Here is a 20,521-nt window from a genome sequence, read left to right on the forward strand (position 1 = left end):
AAATGTGTGGAGGGTGGAAATGATATATCAAAGAAAGGCAAGGCCTAGAGATAGAATATCTGAGAGGGTAAAAAAACCAGCCAAACTGCTGAGAGGCTGTCCTCATTAAAGGTACCAAAGAATTTGTCTCACTTATTAATCAGTGTGCCTGCACCTTTTCTAACATGGTTTAGTGAACACACCTTCTCAGAGGACAAGCGGGGTATATTGGCTGTGAGAAGTTTCCTAGAGAGAGGACATTCTCTTGTTTGCTGTGGCTTAGTAGCAAAAGAAGTTGGGTGGAAAGCAGCTATAGAGCTGTACTAATGTTTCTGGAAATGAGTGCTCTTTCTTTCTTTTTTTAAAGAAAGAGTGAGTGAGAGAGGAGGGGAAAGGAGAGAGGGAGAGAAAGAATTTTAGGCAGGTTCCATACTCAGCACAGAGCCTGACACAGGGCTCCATCCTGTGACCCTGAGGATTGACCTGAGCTGCAATCAAGAGTTTGTTTCATATGTTTATTGCTAGTGTGTACACATCTAAATGATCTTTCTATGTTAATCTTGTATCATAGGATCATCCTGAAATTACTTATCATCCTTGGAATTTATATAGTTATATGTACATTTGCAGTGTTCTTTGTATTTTTCATGTAGATCACTGTCTCACCTGAAAATGGAGAGTTGTCTTTTCTTTCCTTATGGTTCTTTCTGGAACATCCAGTCCTGTGTTGAATAGTAATGGAGAGACTGGACATGCTTGCCTTGGTCCCTACCCTAGGGGGGATGTTTTCATCTCCATGTGTGGAAGCTATAGGTATTTTATACTTTTGTTTAACAAGCGGAAAATGTTCTCTCTTTCTCATTCCCTGAGATTTTTTGTCACAAATAGGTTTTGAATTGTGTCAAATGCTTTTTCTGTATTGACTGATGAGATAATGGATTTTCTTCTATAGCCTGTTAATAAAGGAGATTACATTGATTGATCTGAGTATTGAACCAATCTTTCATCCTTACAATAAACCCCATTTGGTCACAGAAAAAAAAAAAAAGAGTTGGTCACTTAACTGACTGAGCTACCCAGATGCCCCTTGCTACTCTTTTGGTCGTGAGGTTTCCCAAATTTAAATAACAAGACATTAATTTAAATAGATTTGAATCTGCTATTAAAATGAGAGTAGTACTCTCACTCTTGTAATTAAGTGATTAGTGGCTTTAGATGTTGAATAGAAATGGCATCAGAAATAGCACAATCTGGGATGCCTGGGTGGCTCAGTGGTTGAGTGTCTGCCTTCCACTCAGGGCGTGATACTGGGGTCCTTGGATAGAGTCTGGCATCAGGTTCTTTGCATGGAGCCTGTTTCTCCCTCTGCCTGTGTCTCTGCCTCTCTCTCTCTCTCTCTCTGTCATGAATAAATAAAATCTTAAAAAAAAAAAGAAATAACAATCTAGTTCATGCAGTAACCTGGGAAGTAGGCACTTCTCTAGTGCCTCCACACATCTGCAACAAATTATTACTGAATAACTACCATGTGCTAAGTGCTAGGGATATAAAGATGAAATTAATAAATTAGTTCCATATAACGAAGACTCCAGGAAGTAATGAATCCTAACTTCCTAGACAAAACAAAAAGAAGAATTTTATTTTTTTTAAAACCTGAATTTTTTTTTAAATTTTTATTTATTTATGATAGTCACACACAGAGAGAGAGAGAGAGGCAGAGACATAGGCAGAGGGAAAAGCAGGCTCCATGCACCGGGAGCCCGACGTGGGATTCAATCCCGGGTCTCCAGGATCGCGCCCTGGGCCAAAGGCAGGCGCCAAACCGCTGCGCCACCCAGGGATCCCCAAAAAGAAGAATTTTAGCTCTCTCAATGTGCATACTGAAAAACTGGCAACATTTTACGTTATAGGGGTAACTACTTGTTATATAAATAAAATAGTTATGACAGGTGTTGAACTGTAAGAACTCATATTTTGGCTTCTTTATTCAAAGAATATGCCCCTCCCCCAATCGTTTTTCCCTTTTTTACCATAATGTCACTGCCTCAATTCTTTCACTGGAACATTATAACAGCTTGTGAATGGACATCTCTGCCTCCAACTTCTGGAAGCCACCTGTCGTCTCACTGCTACCAGAATGATTCTGGAACACAAATGTGACTTGTAACTCTACTAATTAAAGCCCATTCAATGGCTTTCACTGCTTTTAGGGCAAAGACTCTGATCTTTAAAATGGTCTAAAAGGGAAGCTGTATATTTCCTGTGCTACTTCTCCAGCCCTTCCTCATTCTATTCCTCTCTTTATACTCTGCAATCTAGTTTAAACATTTTTCAGTTCCCCAACACATTTTTTTAAAAAAAATCTTGGGCCTCCACTCCTCTGCTAGCTAGAATTTTTCCCACTGCTAGCTAGAATTTTTCCTCTACCTCCCCATTCTTTCAATTTCAGCTTAGAAGTCACTTCCTTCAGAAGCCTCCTCTGACCTTCACCTTCTATCCTCCAAACTAGGTTATGGGCCCTTCTCTACTTTATTACTTCAAAGCTATAATTCTCTACTTATCTATATGCTCCCCAATCTGTAAACTCTAAAGGGAGAAGCTCCATTGATTAGGCCAATTACTAGCACTCAGCTGTGATTTGGTAGAACTTGAATGAATGGCTGGCTGGCTGAAGAAAATCAGCCTATCAGCTAACCTACATGCCATGACCTATAGATTAGCCTGGGTTGTGTTATTCTTGCCTCTATCCTACTTTCCCCCTGCATATAGTTTAGGGTTACAATTTAACCAATTCTTTTTCTGACCCAGAATCCCAAAGTGACTATAGTATAGTTTCCTATGTAGTTTTACAAGATGAAGAGGCCATCCATAAAGTATGGGAAATACTTTTTAAACGTTTTACAGAAACAATTGGAAGAGACAGTCTAAAGTTTTGTTTTTAAGCTCAAATTCTTACTCTCTAGACCAGGGAGTATATGGAGAGCAGCTGGCCCCAGCTCTACAAAGTCACAAGACAGTGAAGTATAATCCAGAGAGGAATATATTAATTTATAATAAAAATGTAAATGTGGAATAGTTTGTATCTCATGTTCTCTTCCTATTGTAAAATTGCACAGGAAGCTAAATCAAGACTATAATCTAGAACGGGCTTGCCCAGCTTGAAAGCAGTGTGAGGGGGAGTTAGGTGGATTGTTATGATGGTGAAAAGTCTAATTTAGCATTATAGTCATGCCAAGTGGACTAAACATTGTTTTTCAAAATTTAAAGAGTAAAGCTTGCCTCTGTTTCAGTTTTAAGTCACATACACACACACACACAAGCAATGTTTAAAAAAAAAAAAAAAGCTTCTACCTTTTATAATCAACTACACCCTGGCTTAGTTGCAAGCCTGGTATTTGCTGCTTATGAGTGCTGGCTGGGCCCCAGGAGTTCAGGAACTCTAATAAGGATACTACTTCTTAGCAGAGGAGAAACAGCCAGCATGCAGGAATCCCTGAGAGAGGCAGAGCCCAAGGCCAGTGTGGACCTGGAACCAATCAGGAGACCGTCACAGGAGACACTTGTTACCCACCCATCACAGGGTGGGAGGGCCCTCAAGGGTCATCTAGTTCAAACTCTCACATTAGGAATCACTTGCTAAAAGATATAAGACAAGTTTATGGCCCAGTTGGGATGAGACCCGATTTAAAAGCTCTTATCGTATACAACACCACTTTTTTTTCTATTTTGTATCAGGAACTGGATGCCAAAATCCAGGATCTCATATGGAGCTTTGAAGAAAGCCTGAAAGAGAATGGGGGAGGATACAGGGCATAAAGGCAATATGACTCAAACCCCAACAGCTGGCCCTACTGGAAGATCTCCATGACTTCTCCCTCTAGACTCAGTTATCAAGAGAACTAGGTCACTTAATCCTCTGGACCTCACTTTTCTCATAAATAAAAGTATTTGAGAATAATTATACTACTGCAGAGTTACCAGAAATATAAATGAAATAATGCATGTAAAACAACATTAAATAAAATCGGTATTTCTTCCTACTCATTGTGAGCAAGAAACTATCTCATATTACTTTGAGGGTTTTTTTTTTTTTTTTAACATTTACACACTACTGACTAGAAGGCAGAAAGGGAAGAAGAGACAGTATGATTAGAAAGAGAACAGGCTTACACAGAGAGAACATCTTGTTTTGAGAAATGAATTGAGTAACCACATTTTTTCCACATTGGATCACTTGCTCCCTCGCCACGACACTGAGGTGGCTAAAGTTCCGCTCTTACTGAAAGCTACACTACAGAACCTACTGAGGGCATGAGGAGGGGGGCAAGGGAGTCATTGGAGAAGCCCTGGCTGCTGGAATGATGACCAAAGGACCCGCTGTGGAAATGCCTACAGAAGGTGGAAGAAGGTCTCTCTCCCTTCTGAGCCTGGTCCTCCTGGTCACCTTCTGTTACAAATCGAAGCTATCCACAGACACACAGCAGAGGATGAAAACAGTCAGCAAACACCTCTGGAAGCATCAACCACAGAGTGAGTCATGCTTATCAGCATGGTATACAGTCAGAAAGGAATGCTCGCCCAGCAACTCCTGGGCATGAAGGCTCCCAGCATTTCTGGCTTTCGAGAACAGCCTAATTGCTCTAAGACATTTGCTGATCAAAATAAAAAATTCTCTATGCAAGAAAGTGAGAAAATCAACCTACACACTGAACACAGCCTGGAGCACTGAGGGTTATCCTGTTTGTCTCAAGTAAACAAAAAATGACTCCGCTACCACCTCCGAGGCACGTCTCTTCTTGCTGCTTCCACAGAGATACTGCCTCACAGGGCTTGCAGAAGGACAGCAATGGAGTTCTCATAGCAACCTCAGGGCACTTGTTTCTTGAAGCATAGAGAGGAATAGCACTTTCCTGAGGCAAGAAATGTGTCTCCTCACCTGCCTGCCCCCACCTCAAGGTCTCTCAACTTCAGTGCCACCCACCTAATTCCAGCAACCCTCACCTCTTTCTGTCCACTTAGCACGGCGCCATCCAATCTCCATAGCAGCCCAAGTTGTTTATTTTTATTTTTATTTATTTTTTAAAAATATTTATTTATTCATGAGAAACACAGAGAGGAGAGAGAGAGAGGCAGAGACACAGGCAGAGGGAAAAGCAGGCTCCATGCAGGGAGCCTGACGTGGGACTCGATCCCAGGTCTCCAGGATCATGCCCAGGGTCGAAGGCGGCACTAAACCTCTGAGCCACCTGGGCTGCCCCCAAGCGATTTTTTAAATGACAGCTTTATTGATAGATACTTTACATACCATAAGATTCACCCCCTTTTAAGTGTATAATTCAGCGTTTTTAGTAGATACACAGAATGTATGACCCTTATCTAATTTTAGAGCATACTTATCATCCCTGCACCTATCAAAGTCACTTCCCATTTCCTCTCTCCCTCAAGCTGCTGGCAACCACTAATTTACTTTTGTCTATTTTTGCCTCTTCTGGACAACCCATACAAATGCAATCATGCCATGTGTGGTCTTTTGTGATTGGCTTTTTTTTTTTTAAATAAGGTTTTTCAAGGTATATCTGTGGGTGTAGCATATTGCAGGACTTTATTTCTTTTTATTGCTCAACAATATTTCATATGGATATACCACATTTTATTTGTCTGTTTGTTACATGATGGACACTTGCACTACTTCGACTTTTTGGGTACTATGAATAATGCTGTTGTGAACATCCATGATATATTTTTCTGTGGAAAGGTTTTCTATCTCTTGGGTGTATACCCAAGAGTGGTATTCCTGGGTCACAGGTAACCCCATGCTTAACAATTTGAGTAACTTCCAAACTGTTTCTACAGTGGCTGTATCACTTTACAATCCCACTAGCCATGTATGAGCACTCCAATTCCTCCAGATTCTTGTCAACACGTTACTGCCTTTTGGTGAGATCATACCCACAGGTGTGAAGTACTATCTCCTTGTGGCTTTGATCTGCATTTCCCTAATGGCTAATGACCTGGAGAATCTTTTCAAGTGCTTATTGGCCTTTTATACATCTTCTTTGGAGAAATTCTATTCAAACCCTTTGCCCATTTTTTTAACTGGGTAGTTTTTTTCATTGTTGAGTTGAATTCTGTATACAAGGACAAGTGACTCTTTAAAAGTAAGTCAGATTTTGTCATTCCCTTACATAGTGCCCTTTAACAATTCCCACTATGTTTGGAATAAAATCTGAATTCTCACTCTGGCTTTTGGGGTCCTACTGGGTTTTGCCACTTTCCTCCTTACACAGTGCATTACAGTAGGAGTAGGCTTCTCTCTGCCCCTGAAACACATAAGCTCATTCATGCCTCAGCACCAGGGTGTATGTATGTCCCATCCCTGCTTGGAATGCTCTTTCTTGTCATTCAATTCAAATATCACCCTTTCAGACAAATTTTCCTGAAAAGAAACTCTATCTAACGAATCTCCCCCTCCCACCAAGAGAAAAAAGAAAACTTTTGGCCATGATGGATATGTTCATTATTTTGACTATGGTCATGGTTTCATGGATGTACACATATGCCAAAACCTTTCAAATGGCATACTTACAATATGTGCCATTTGTTTCACTTCAATTACACTTCAATAAAGCTGTTAAACAAAAACTCCCTTCACAATCACTCCTTCACTGCCACTACCTCACATACTTTAGTCCCAAGGAGAAACTGATCTTAAATCAGCTTGTTTATTTCTTGATTTCAGTGCTTATCAGCTATCTCATCCCTCTAGAACAGAAGTTCCAGGAGGGCAGAAATCTTTTTCATCTTTGTAACTGCTGTATCCTCAGCCTGGCTCACAATTAAGTGCCAATAAATATCAGGTGCCTTGAATGAATGAAATTGACAGAGGTTTAGAAAAGAGACTGACAGACCACAGGAAGGGTGGCTTTCTATCCCCTCAGATTAACTAGTACTTTTAGACTTCAGGAATGAGATGCAGCTACCTCAAACTCTAACCTGGATGATGTCCAACTCTAATCATCATTAGAAATATAATTTACTATTTAACTATCCTGTGGTACTCTTCCAGTATTTCATATATACTCTTCCATTGGGAGCATTTTTATAATAATAGCATAATAATAATAATGTGGCATAATATATATTATATAATAATTATAAGAAATATAGCATATAACTATAATAATAACAGAATATAATAAAACCATTTGTTTAGCATTGGCTATCTGTCAGATAGTATGTAAGCATTTACCCACGTCATCTCATTTATTCCTCACAATAACTTTATGAAGCATGTGTTCTTTTACAGACAAGGAATTTGAGGTTTAAAGAGGGTGCCCAAAGCCACACAGCTGGTGAAGAAAAGGCAGAGCTGGGACTCAAATCTAGGTCTCAAAACTCACACTTTTCCCACTGTGCTACAATGCTTCTCAAGTGTTCTGACGACACGGTGATACTTCAGCTCATATACAAAGCTGAGACCCAAGACAGAAGTGCACCCTGAGACAATACTACTCAAACTCTGAAACAGGCCAGGAACCAAAGTCACAGAGAGGAAAGGCTGGGAGCCTGAGAATAAACCAGGATCTCTAGAGCAAAGAACGTTTACTTTATCCCAAACTCCACGTCTAGCTTCGATATTTAATTCTTATTGTTTCTAATTACTCTCTGGTAGACCTTGGTTTTTACCTCAGTTGCCTACTGGTGAGGTTTACTGAAGAGATGCTGACTATGGGAGATCCAGACAATACCCCTTCCCGACTTGGGTCCTGATTTCAAGAGCTCACAGATGAGCCTTTACCTTTCGTGCCAGGCGGCTGTAGGTTGTCTCCAGTCAAGGAGCACCAGCCCACAGGGAAGATGTCCCGGGAGTCGAAGCGGCACCAGTAATCAAAGGCCCCTCGCCACCCGTCAAAAGTGACAAGCACCTCTGAGCCCCGCACCTCCCCAATAGTGGCTGGGCAAATGAAATGAGGGTTCTTCCTGTCCACAGCTTCTAGCTTCATTCCCATTTTGAAGAAGTTGTGGGAAGGCGATGGTGGTTCCTAGATGAGAAACAGAAATATGCAAACCTAGAGGCAAAGACAGAGGCTGTGTATGCCAAAAGACTGTCACCATATTTGGATGATGACAAAGTGACTGGCTGCTCTTGAAGACCGATCACGAAGGTTTAGTCTTAGTTTTAAAATTTAAAGTTTTGAATTTCAAAGGGTACCAAAGTATTACTTAAGTCCTAATATTTTACCACTTTTGATTCATACTTTTAAGAAATAAAAGGTAACTGATAAAGTTCAATCCCTTTTGTGCCCATGCCTCATGCATGTTTTCCTATTTTACTATATATACATACATATATATATACACACACACACACACACACACATCCATTTACACACTTTAAAATTTCATATAAATGATATTATACTGTACATATTCTACACCTTTTTTTGGTGGTAACATTATGTTTTTGAAACTTATCTCTGTTGATAAATGCTAAGTGCTAACAGTATTCCATTATATGTATATATCACTACTAATTCATTCTCTTCTGATGGACATTTAAGATTCTTTCTAATTGTTCACTATTTCAAGATTTTTAATGACCATTCTTGTACTTGTTCCTCTACACACATGGGGAGGGTTACTGTAGGAGCAGAATTGCTGGGTTATAGGACTGATATATACATTTTACACTTTATTAAAATATTGTCAAATTGCCCTCTTAAGTGGTTTTAACATCGCACACTTTCTCCAGCAGTGTGAATTTGCAATGTAGTTCCAAAGATAAAGTTCCCAAAAAGTACTATACACTCTATTCTTTCCCTAGACTTAGACTCTGATCCTGCACCAATAATACTGTCTTACAAAATGGGTATCTGGGAGAAAAAGTCCCCTACTTTGTCATTTTTTGTATGGCTTTGGCTATTATTGATCTTTCACATGAATTTCTTATGATCTTTCATATAAGAGCTGATTTTAAAAAATCAGCTTTTTAAGTCCATAGAAAACCCCTATTTGGATTTTGACTGGAATCCTAATGAATTTATAGATTTAGGAAGAAACCTTTGTAAAAATAATATTTAGCATTCTCATCCATGAACATGACAGTATTTTCCATTTATTAAGTATTCTTTAATGTAGATTTCTTCTTTAATATGAATTTAAACATTTTCTCCACAAATATCTCATGCTTTTTACTAACATTTTTTCTAGGCATATTACAATTTTATTGCTTTCTTCTAAAATTTTTATTTTCAACCACTTGTTGCTGTTAAATAACAATGCAATTGATTTTTAAAAACTCATCAGCCAATTTAGTACTGAGTAGCTTATGCTGATATATCAATTTCCTCATCTACCTGATTTATCAATTAATGAGAGACCTGTACCAATATATCCCGTAGCAATTGTGGATTTTCCAATTTGTCCAAATTCTGTCAAATTTTGCTTTCATATCTGAGGCATTGTTTTTCAGAAGCATGTATTTTTTTAATTAGATGGCGGCCTCTTTAGAATGTCTTTCACTAGCAAAGTCTCCTTTGCCTAATGTCAGTATGGTTAGGACTGGCTTCATTTTGATGAAGATTTTCCTGGTGTTTTCTTTTCCTCCCAACATTTTGGTATCATATTTTAGCAGTGTCTCTTGTAAATAGCATGTAGCTAGATTTAAGAACAATCTAATGTATTCTGAAGTGATGAGTTTAAGCTCATTTTTTATAACTGATGTATTTAAATTTATTACAATTATCATATTGCCTAGATTTCTATGTAACATGATTTTTCCAGGTTCCTTTACAATCAATTGAATTTTCTTTCCTTTCCACCTCTCCATTGGTTCAGATGTTAATCATTTTCTTTATAGTTCTTTCAGTGGATCCCCTTAAGATTGTAACTGTATAGTTGACATAATTAAATCTAAGCTCATCTTTATGTACAGTCCCAAACAATATAAAGACTTTAGACTATTTTACCTACTCCTGAGTTAATAGGTGTTTGATAATTTAGTTCCACACTGTTATTATATTTAGTTTATATAGTTACAGGCAATGCTTGATTAGGTTTACCCACATGTTAAGCAATCTTTCCTCACCACTACTTCTTCCATTCTTACTTTCTGAGCTCACTCACCTACTTCCTGAAATATATTTTGTTGTTCTTTCTGCATCTATGTTAGCAGTTACTCGTATTAGTTTGTTTGGAAATGTTTTGATTTTACATTCATTTTGAAATAACATAGGTAGATATAAAATTGTAGGTAGACAGTAATTTTTTCTCAGTACTTGGAAAATACTGTTCTAATATCTTTTGGCTTGTACTGCTGTCAGGAGATGCGCTGCCAGCTGACCAGGAATCCTCTGGAAGGTGTTCTGTGTGATTATTTGCTCAGATCTTTTCTTCGGACTTCAGTCATTTTGTGATGTTTTAAAACATACTCGTACTTAATACACACTCTGGAGAATTCTGTTAATACCTTCTTGAATATGACTCTTCCCTATCTTTCTTACTAATCTTTCTGAAGTTCATGTTCAGCATATATTGGACCTTCTACTATTCTGTCTTTTCTCTTTAATATTTTCCATCTCTTTATCTCTCTGCACTGCATTCTGGAGAAAATCGTTACATATGTCTTTCAGTTAAGGACTTCACAGAAGTCCTAGTTTCTTATATTCCTACTCATTAATTTGTTCTTTTAATCATTAAGTTCATTTCTAGATATTCAATTTGCTTGTTTTCAAATATTTTTGGAAATAGGGCTTTGTATTTCTCTCAATTTTTAAATTCCCTCTTTTCATTCTTTATTTTTAAATACTGAATTTATAATCTCTATCTGATATCTCTATTATCTGAAAGTCCTTGGGTTTATAGCCTTACTGCTTGTTGGGCCTACTGATGTCCCATTGTGTTGGATCTGTTTCAAGAGTTTTTGAGGGCTCTGGAATTCTGAAATGAACTCTCATTTTCAGGGGTGCCTCACTTTTGGGACTTCTAGGACATTGGGTTGAAAGCAACCAAACCATGTAGAGAGGCTTTGGGTTTGCTTCTGTAGGCACTCAGAAATATCTCCATACACCTCTGAAGTTCCCAGACAACACAGGCACTATATCTGAACCATGGACCGGCATGGGCGAAGACTGCTTTATTGGAGAAAGTGACTCCATTTTCACCCCTCCCTAGAACCCCGGTGGAGACTTCCCTTGCCAGTGTTAACAGTCCTTCCAGTAAGGAGTTACCAGCTGAGGGACCTGATCTGGTGGTCTACATGGTAGTCTCAGGCCCGTTTCCCTGCCTTGCATGGGCCCAAGCACTCATCTATCCTACTATGGCTGTTAAAAGACTAGATCCTTAGAAAGTAAGACTGGCAATGCCCCTTAAGGCATCTACAGATGTACTACATACATTTAACTCTGGTTCTCCTTCATTCTGGCCTCTGGAGAGTTTTCTACCTTTCTGATAGCTTGACAAAGCATTTAAAAGAGTATTTGTTGGTCCCTCCAATCCCACCCCACCATTTTGATATATTCTGTAGTGAAAGGGTTTTTTTTTTTATTTTTTTTATTTTTTTTATTTTTTGTGAAAGGGTTTTTAATTTGCCCAGTACACTATATATTCTGGTAACCATATAGTGCTCTTAGGGCTTAGACTTTACTAGCAGCACAGGTAATGCTAATTCAGTCCCCTCTACCTCATTAAATAATTCAGCTGAGAGCAGACTGATTGCTTCATGCCTTGAAAAACAAGCAAGAATGGATACAGGTTTTAATCCCTGTTCCACCCTACTAGCCATGTGATCTTGGGCAAGTTCTTTATTCAAAAGTATTTGTTTCCTTAATTATTAAATGAAAATTGTAATTCTTGCTTCAGAAAGTTAACTGTGGATATTAAATGAGATGGTGTACATCAATTCCAAACATACTGTAGACATTCAAAAAATAGTCTCCTTCCTCTTTGTTTAGCATATGGACCTTAGGGAATTCCAAGATCTAGGATAAGAATAGCTCCTTCAGATTTATATTATATTTTATATGTTTTACCGATAAACACATTTTAACTTCTTAACAACCCTGTGAGACAGAATCCCACTTATAGATGATGACAAAAGGGCAGATTATTATTGGCAGAGCTGGGACCCAAACCCCAGGAATCCTGACTTATAGTGAAATTTCCTCCAGGGATAGTTGCTGCTTCCTAAGATACTAAAAAATCCTCCCACTGAACTAGTTTCTGAAAAGGCATCCTCAGGCCATAAATATAAAGTAGACATCAGGGGCTTAGTAAAATGCAAGAATGGAATCATGTGACCTTAAGCAAGTGGTGATAACTGAAGGACACCATACCTTGTGGAAAATCCTGATGGGAGCCATCTCTGCTCCATTTAGTGTCTTCAAAAGGAACATGGGCCAAGAGGAGGCATTCAGCCGAAATCCTGCAGCAAACATAATGGGCAACAGATAAAAAATACGTTTCAAAGGGACTGGTGATATTAAGTTTTCCCTTGGCAATCCAGCTACTCCTGCCACAACCTATGCTGTGATAGTTACAGAATCACAGACTGTTAGGAAAGGACTTAAAGGTTAAATAGAAGAAATGCCTCATTAGACAGCCGAGGAAATGAGGCACGGGAGAGGGAACGTAACTTGCCCAAGGTAATGTTGCAGAGTAAACAGTGGAACAAAGTCCTCAATAAACTTTTCTGACTCTATGACAAGTATTATAAAATATGTATTATGATGTCTATAAAGCTTTTCTTGAAAAGTCCAAAATAGATGTGAGATAAGATTAACCAATACTTAGAAATGATCTAGACAGTAAAGTGTGAAAGGGGATAGGACAACATCTTAAGAAGAAATCAAATATGTGAACCGATACACCCAATATATCAGTAAATCTTTTTGGTTTATTTCAATATAAACTAACTCACTATTTCTCTTTCTCACTTTCTCTTCCTTTCTCTCTCTCTCTCTCTCTCTCTCTTTCTCTCTCTCACATGCGCACACACACACAAAAACACAGAGTACAAAACACTTTTTGATATTCATTTTTACTTAAACAATTAAGGATCAGACAATAATGAAGATTTTTACTCATTTTCCAAAAGAGTAAAAAGAAGCCCAGGGAGATTAACTGTCCATTGTCTTTCATTGTTATCATAGTTAGGTCTTCCAATTAGAGCTCCGAATGCTTCCTTCTCTTTGGCTCCAACTCTCTATTCTGAGATATTCAAAACTAGTGCTTTTTGAGAGTCTCCCCATTGCCCTCAGCTTTCCCATCCCTGACAGAAGAACAGACAGGCTGCATCAAAGCTGCGGGGCTGGAAATAACAACAACTATTATTACTGAGGAGCCTACTGTGTGCACAACACTGTGCTGATCACTTTCCATAGACCACCTACTCAAGACAACCCAAGGAAGTAAATATTATCTTCATTTAACAGACAAGAAGGGAGGTATAAAATAAACTTCTTAAGATTTCGAAGTGAGCAAATAAGAAAGATGGAAGTGAAACCCAGTCCCTTAAGTCCACACTATGGACTATGCTAAACTATCAGCATGCAGGTAAAATGAAAAAGGAAGAATCAGCTTTGGGGATTAAGTATTAATGACTATAACTGAGGAGGAGGTCATGAAAAGAGAGAAAAAAAGAAATAAGAGAGTTACTACCCCATTTGATTTAAAACTTTACATCTCAAAGCTGGCTAGGCTAAGCCGAGCTGCCCACAGTGAGAACTCATTGATATCAACAATGTTGACAGCAATGCCACGTTCCTATCACTTCATCTAAAACTGCTATTGTTTACTTCCTTGCTTGCCTAGTCTTTTTTCCCCTCTGGAAAAACCCTATGTGATTTGATGTCTATGGCATGACTCTACCAACCTGGCCATGGAGTAGAAAATCATGCCATTTGAGGGCACCAGACTGCCCCACACCAAGTTGACCCAAGCTGGGTCAACTGTTTTCTGACACCATAGGCATGTCAGATCAGAGTCTTTGGCTTGGCACTGCTAAATGGAAAGCATAACTGAGAATAAAGCCAAAGTAGAGCAAGAGACAGGGAGCCATGAGAGTGTTTAAAATCCTGTGTCCAAACACACTCAGCAGCTGACCTTAACTTCTTCGTTATACAGTTAGTAATTCCTCTTTCCTCCTTTTCTCCTCCTCTAACTTGGTGTGAGTTGAGTTCTTGCATTCACAGCCAAAGGAGTCTTGACTACTTTTCCTTTGATCAGGGTAAAAAAAAAAAAAAAAAATTAAATTTAAATTTCTTCAGAAATTCAGGCCTAATACGTATTGACTCCTTACTACATGTTAAATTCTTCACATGCAATTTCTTTCTGGATATCTGAAATAATACCACAAGGTATGCACTATTATTACCTTTAGTTTGCAGAAGATGAAACGGAAACTCAAGATAAATATCTTGTCCAAAGTAGTAAGTGATGAAGATTGCCAACATATGACAGTCTTACTCTAGACCTCAGGGTTTCTAACTATTCTGTTTCACTACCTCCTAGCGAGAGTAGCAGGGCAACACAGAAATGATACCAAACCAAAGAATTACTGAGGTACCTTATTTCCCCAACCCCCAAGGTGATGTGGGGCCAAATTAAAATGTATCCATAATCTGTCTCGGGCAGTCACAGATAGCATTTTAACATTGAAAGGGCCCTCAGAGACCATATAGTAAAAAGATTTTATGTTGCAGACTATAAAACTAAAGTCCAGAGAGGCTAAGAAACTTATTTCTGGTCACATAAGTTGCTCTTGTAGAATCAGGCTGGACCCCTAGGACTTTTCATTTGCTCCTCTTTCATTACACTATGCTACCTTCCAAAGAAAACATTTATTATGCACATATGATATGATAGGCTCTATGTGCTATGCACTTTAAGTGGGTTACCTCATTTAATCACTACTACAACTCTGTGAATCAGCTATGAGAAGAGCAGCCAGGGAAGTTCAGGAGCCAGGCTGCCTCGATTCAAATCTAGCTCTGTCACTTAACTTACCTGATGTGCAACTTAACGGCAAATTATAAAAACCTCTCTCTGGTTTTAGTTTCTTCAACAATAAAGTGGGATAAAAACAGTAACTAGCTCAATGGGTTGTTCTAAGGATTAAAATAGGTTAAGACATGTGAAAAACTTAAAACCCAGCCTGGTATATAACAAGTGTTAGATAAATGCTAGCCATTATAGATGGAAATACTGAGTTAGAGAAATGAAGTAAAATATCTGAGGTTATTATGCTAGTAAATAGCAGAGGCAGGATTTAAGCCCAAGTCCTCTGTCTCCAGAACCTTCATTATCAATCAGCAAGTTAAGGTCTTCAAATATTTCAACACTCACCCTGCCATAGCATTTTCACTGGTAAAAGGAGTTTGGGTCATAAAATTGTGCAAGAGGGAAGAGAAGAATAAAAATAGTGATTTGAGGATCTCCTCAAATTAAGCAGTGGCCTGAGGTGCTTGTGAGGAAAAGAACAGGTGGGTCAGAAATCCCAACCTTTGAGAATGGGAGCACCTCGGTGCTCGGCCACCCATTTTCCTCTTCTTGGTCTCCAGTCTCCTCTTGGCAAACAGAACTACCAATTTATGTCCTGAGCTTAAATCCCTGCCCTGAGTGTCATGCTCAGATTTCCAACTGCCTTGTTCTGTAAGTCTACTTGCATGCTAAGAGGTCTCAAAACGAGTAAGTCTCACGCAGAACTCTGGATTTGCTGCCTGCCCCCAACTTGCTCTTTTCTCCTGTCATCTCATCTCACTTAATGGTATCACTTATTTAAATCCAGGTGGCTGAGATCAAAAGGCCTAAAAATCACCTAGGATTCCTTCCTTTCTAGCACCCCTCAAACAATTAGTCAGCAAGGCTTGATAGCATGTGCATCTTCAAACCATTTTCTCACCATTCAAGATTTCTCAACAACCAATGACCACCTCTGATCTCACTGTACCTAAAATGCTCTAACAACTTTCTAGCTGGATTCTCTGCCTCTACTTTTGCCTCTCTATGGTATGTTTGTATTTAAAAAAAACAACTATCAATCAGATCATATCACTGCTACGCTTACATCCCATTAAATAAATCTACGGTCTTCAGGTATGTTAACAAGGCTTACATGGTCTGGAACTTGCTTACTTCTCATAATTCATCTCCTGACACTCCTCTGCACCCCGTTCACTGATCTTTCTGTTCCTCAGACACTCCAAGCTATGTCCCTCTGCCACAAACACCCTCCCTTTTCTCAAATCTTTGTTAGTTCTTGGCTGAAATATCATCTCCTCAGAGAGGCATTCTTAGACCATTTTCCCTAGAATAGCCTTCTAAATCCTGCTCCCTTTTATTTATCCTTAGCCCTCACTGTTGTCTGAATTTCCTTTCTTTTTTCATTGTAATGTGTATGCATTTTCCAACTAGAATATAAACTCCATGAGAGTCTTACTGAACAAAGGAAAAATGTCCATTTAGTAAAAAGGTTATCAAGAATTGATGGATACTTTGTTATTCCATTTAATATTCACTAAACCCCGGTACGGCAGAGTTTATGAATGATCTAGCAGATGAGGCAACTGAAGTTCAAGGTTAAAAGTCAAGGAAGAGCAACTTATCAATGGCCACATAACTAAACTTATAAGTGGCTGAGCTAATATGATAAAGCCAGGTCTCTTTAATTCTAAACCCAGGCATGCTACAAGTGTTCTGTGTTTGTTTACCTAGGATTTATTTTAAAAAATATTTATAAAGAACCAGTTATAAAGAGCTTCTAGATATTCCCAAGACGATGGGACACTGAGTGAGTTAGGATCCAGCTGTTTAAACAAACTTTGACCTGAGGAAGCTCTGGACTTCGACACAGATCAGCAGGTCTATAATTTAGTCATGGTTCATGCCCTCTGGTGGCGAGTGCCAGAACAGCACTCACACTCAGCAGAACCACTTGGGTATGGGCTCCACTCTCTACCAGGCCATTGTCCCATCTAATAATTCCAAGCTTTGTGAAGTTATTAGACTTTATCCCCGTCAAAATGATGCTCAACTCATTCTCTTCTCCCACAGGAGCTTTACATACATACACGTCTACAAATTCATGTACAGAAACATGCCACTCACTGTACGGCCCTGAACAACTTATTTCCCTTTCCTTGTTTCTGTATTTGTCAGATGACGACACTGAACTAAATAAAGCTATGCTTCCAAACCGAGGTTGAGTAGACTATCTCAATTTTACCATACACATGAAAGAAAGGAGAAATGAAACTGACAGAGAGGTGCTGAACACACAGGGTGTCTTCCCTGAGGAAGAAGTGATCCAGCAGGACTATCAGGGAAGACTGGATTCCTTTTAGCTCTGATAGGATTCCATCCCTATATTGCTGTTACACTCCCAAATATACTATCAAACACAAGTTAACTCAGATTAATTTAATTAATTTAATTGGTTGTGACTAATCTTGAGATAGGTATATACATGGGTCTGGCAGGGTCCTTGCTGTAAAGAAGAGGGAGTTTAGTGAATATTTTTTAAATTGTCTTTGTAAAATAAGCATTTAAGACAACATGGTTAAATAAACTTCCAAAGTTTTGGGCTATTTCTACCCCCACAGTGGGTAAAGAGTTTTGTAAAGAGTTCAAATTCTGTGATTACAAAAAAAGATGTGTATCTTTTTAAAACCCCTTTTCTATTGACAGGCCCTGGAGGTTACTTAGCATGAAAAGACTGGTCAGGGACAGAAATATACAAAGAGTTCCTTTCAAGTCAAGGTACCACATATACCCCAGAGCATGTGACAGCTTACTGACTAGGCCCTTGGTACTGGGATTCTGACACATTTCACTGGGGGCAGGGTGGGGAAGCCTCACCAGAAGCCAGCCTCTGTTATAGACCAGGGACTCTCAAATGTGGACACTGGAATCCCCTGGGGGAGCATTAAAGAATACACTGGTTCCACCCAGAATCAGAAATTCTGATTTAACTGATCTGAGGTAATGCCTAGGCACTGAAAGTTTTACGAGCTCTCTGGGTGATTCTAACTGGCAGCCAAGTTTGAGAACCAGTGATCCAAACAGTCTTGTTTAGAAGAAATAATCACAGTCAGAATAGGTCAGTAAAACAAAGGAGTGTGAGGAAAAGGTTGGCAGCATTGAGCTAATAATGTCACCTGAGGGTCATTCTACCTTTCCACCTTTTCCCCTGGAGGACTCCGTAAGGGAGTATGAATCTTCCTTTTGTGAACAGAACACACATACATACACATATAAATCATACAAGATTTTACAAGAGAAGAAAGCTCTTCTAGAGCAATGTTTCCCAAATATAGACCAATTTTGTTAAGAGTCTCGGGAGAGTCATTTTACCATGCAGAATCCCAAGCCCCATTACCTAGAGATTCTGATTCAGCAACTCTGGGGAGAGGTCCAGAGGAGGCCTGGGGAACATGAACACACACACATATATATGTATAATTACATACATAATTTATTTAAACTTTTTATTTTGAAAAATATTAAACCTAGAGAAAAGTAGCAAAAACAGTACATGAACTATGTACCCTTCACCTAGATTCAACAACTAATAACATTTCACCATATTTGTTTTCCATCTATCTACATACTTTGTCCTCTGAACTATGAGAAAGTCAGAGACATAGTGACACTTCACTTCTAAATACACCAGTACATTTGTCCTCAGAACAAGGACATTCTCCTTTAAAACTGTAATATTGTCATACCCAAGAAATTTCATTAAAAATATCCTCAATTCTCTCCAAAATGTCCTTTATGGCTGTTTAATTTTTTTAAATACAAGAATTGATCAAAAATTACATTTTGCATTTGGCTGTCAAGTTCCTTTAGTCTCCTTTAATCTACAGCAGTCCTGTTGGCTTTTGTTTTTTTCATGAAACTGATATTTTTGAAGACCGTGGGTTAGCTGTTTAACAGAGTATCCCACAACTCAGATTTTTTTCTGATTGTTTCCTTATGTTTACATTCATACTAAACAGTTCTGACAAAAACACATTGAATACTTCTCACTTCATTACTTTAAGAAGCACATAATGTCAGTATGTCTAATTATTGATGATACTAAATTTGATCACTTGTTAAGGAGTGACTGACAGATTTCTTCATTATAACTTCTCTTTGTAATTAATAGGTAATCAGTGGTAGAAAAACAGTGAGACTATGTGAATATCCTATTCTCTGGTAAGCTTTTCTTACTCAATACTTTTAGCATTCATTGATTATCCTCACCTGAATCAATTAAAATGGTGGTTGCAAAATGGTAATTTTCTATCATTCTTTCTATATTTATTAGCTGGCATTCTGTAATTAGACGTTTTCCTGAAACTCTAAAATTTTTTGTGTCTACACTAGGGACCCATGGATGTCAATACCACTGTTCTTTCGCTTTCATTATTCTTTCTGATATTCATATTGTTCCAATTTTGGCTGGTCAGAGCTCCTTCAAGCTGGCTCCTGTGTCTTTCTGCTATGTCCTCATTATTCTTTGAGACTTCTTTTCTTTCTGGCATAATAGAATGTTCCAAATTCATCTTACATTTTCTCTTCTGCTCAGCCTTGGAATAAGTCATTCCTCCAAGGAGCCATGATTCCATCTAGTGAAGAATGGGATTTAGAAACCACATTGCTACTGAGGTGTCATTACTTCTAGACTTTTAAATGAACAGAACTTATAAAATTATAATACAACTATATATAAAATTATATACATTTTTTAAGTTTAGGAGTTCATATAGATACCTCCAATTTCAAATTCTATACTACAGGGTTCTTCATCTTCCACATCTCTCATTTGTATCTTATTTACTCATTTGCTCTATCTTCAATGCATGCACAATCACTTCAGATTATTAAGGATAACCCACTAACATTAAGAAAACATCAGAATTTATCTGAAGTTTCCATTTTTTCTTTGAAATATATTCCCTTAAGGGTATACTGTGAAGGTTCTGTTTTCAAGGTACTGGAATTAATTCTTTCTTCAATGTTGTTATAATATCCATTTGATACACAGTTCAGTTTGTTTCTGTTTGTAATCAATTTTAGGTTATGATTTGTTCTTGTTTCTGGTTTAATTTTGTTTTTTGAGTAAAATATTTATATAACACAAAAGTCAAGAGACTATAAAAGAGTATTCTTAGAAAAGTCTCACTCTCATTGCTATACTTTCGACCCTATTCCCAGACACTCCCAATAGGTGATCTTTTCTTTATTTTCTGACTTAACATTCCTATGTTTCTTCTTATAAAAGTATGTATGCAAAATATATAATTTCATGTATAAGATGTACATGTGTTTATATATATTTCCCTTTCTCAAGAGTGGCATCAAGGACATTCACATTGTTGTACAACTATCACCACCATCCATCTCCAGAACTTTTTCATCTTCCCCAAGTGAACTCCGTACCCATTACAGAATAATTTGCCATTCCTCCTACACTACCAGCTCCTGGCAACCAGCATTCTATTTTCTCTATGAATTTGCCTTAATTAGGTATCTTGTATAAGTGGGATCATACAATGTT

General features: G+C 38.2%; 1 protein-coding gene across 12 annotated transcripts in view; it reads right to left on the bottom strand.

Moving 5' to 3' along the window:
• Nucleotides 1-20,521, bottom strand: part of SCMH1 (Scm polycomb group protein homolog 1) — a 175,574-nt gene that overhangs the window by 72,127 nt on the left and 82,926 nt on the right. For 10 of the 12 annotated variants that reach the window (XM_041737954.1, XM_041737956.1, XM_041737946.1 and 7 more), the window contains 2 exons: nt 12,312-12,400; nt 7,778-8,021 (listed from right to left, as the gene is read on the bottom strand). In XM_041737954.1, coding sequence (XP_041593888.1) covers nt 7,778-8,021; nt 12,312-12,400 — 333 coding nt within the window. Of the gene's footprint in view, nt 1-7,777; nt 8,022-12,311; nt 12,401-14,079; nt 14,108-18,352; nt 18,399-20,521 lie in introns of those variants that run through there. The other 2 variants (XM_041737951.1, XM_041737955.1) reach the window with 2 other exon arrangements.

Source organism: Vulpes lagopus, chromosome 23 (genome assembly GCF_018345385.1).
Source record: "Vulpes lagopus strain Blue_001 chromosome 23, ASM1834538v1, whole genome shotgun sequence".
Taxonomy (NCBI): domain Eukaryota; kingdom Metazoa; phylum Chordata; class Mammalia; order Carnivora; family Canidae; genus Vulpes; species Vulpes lagopus.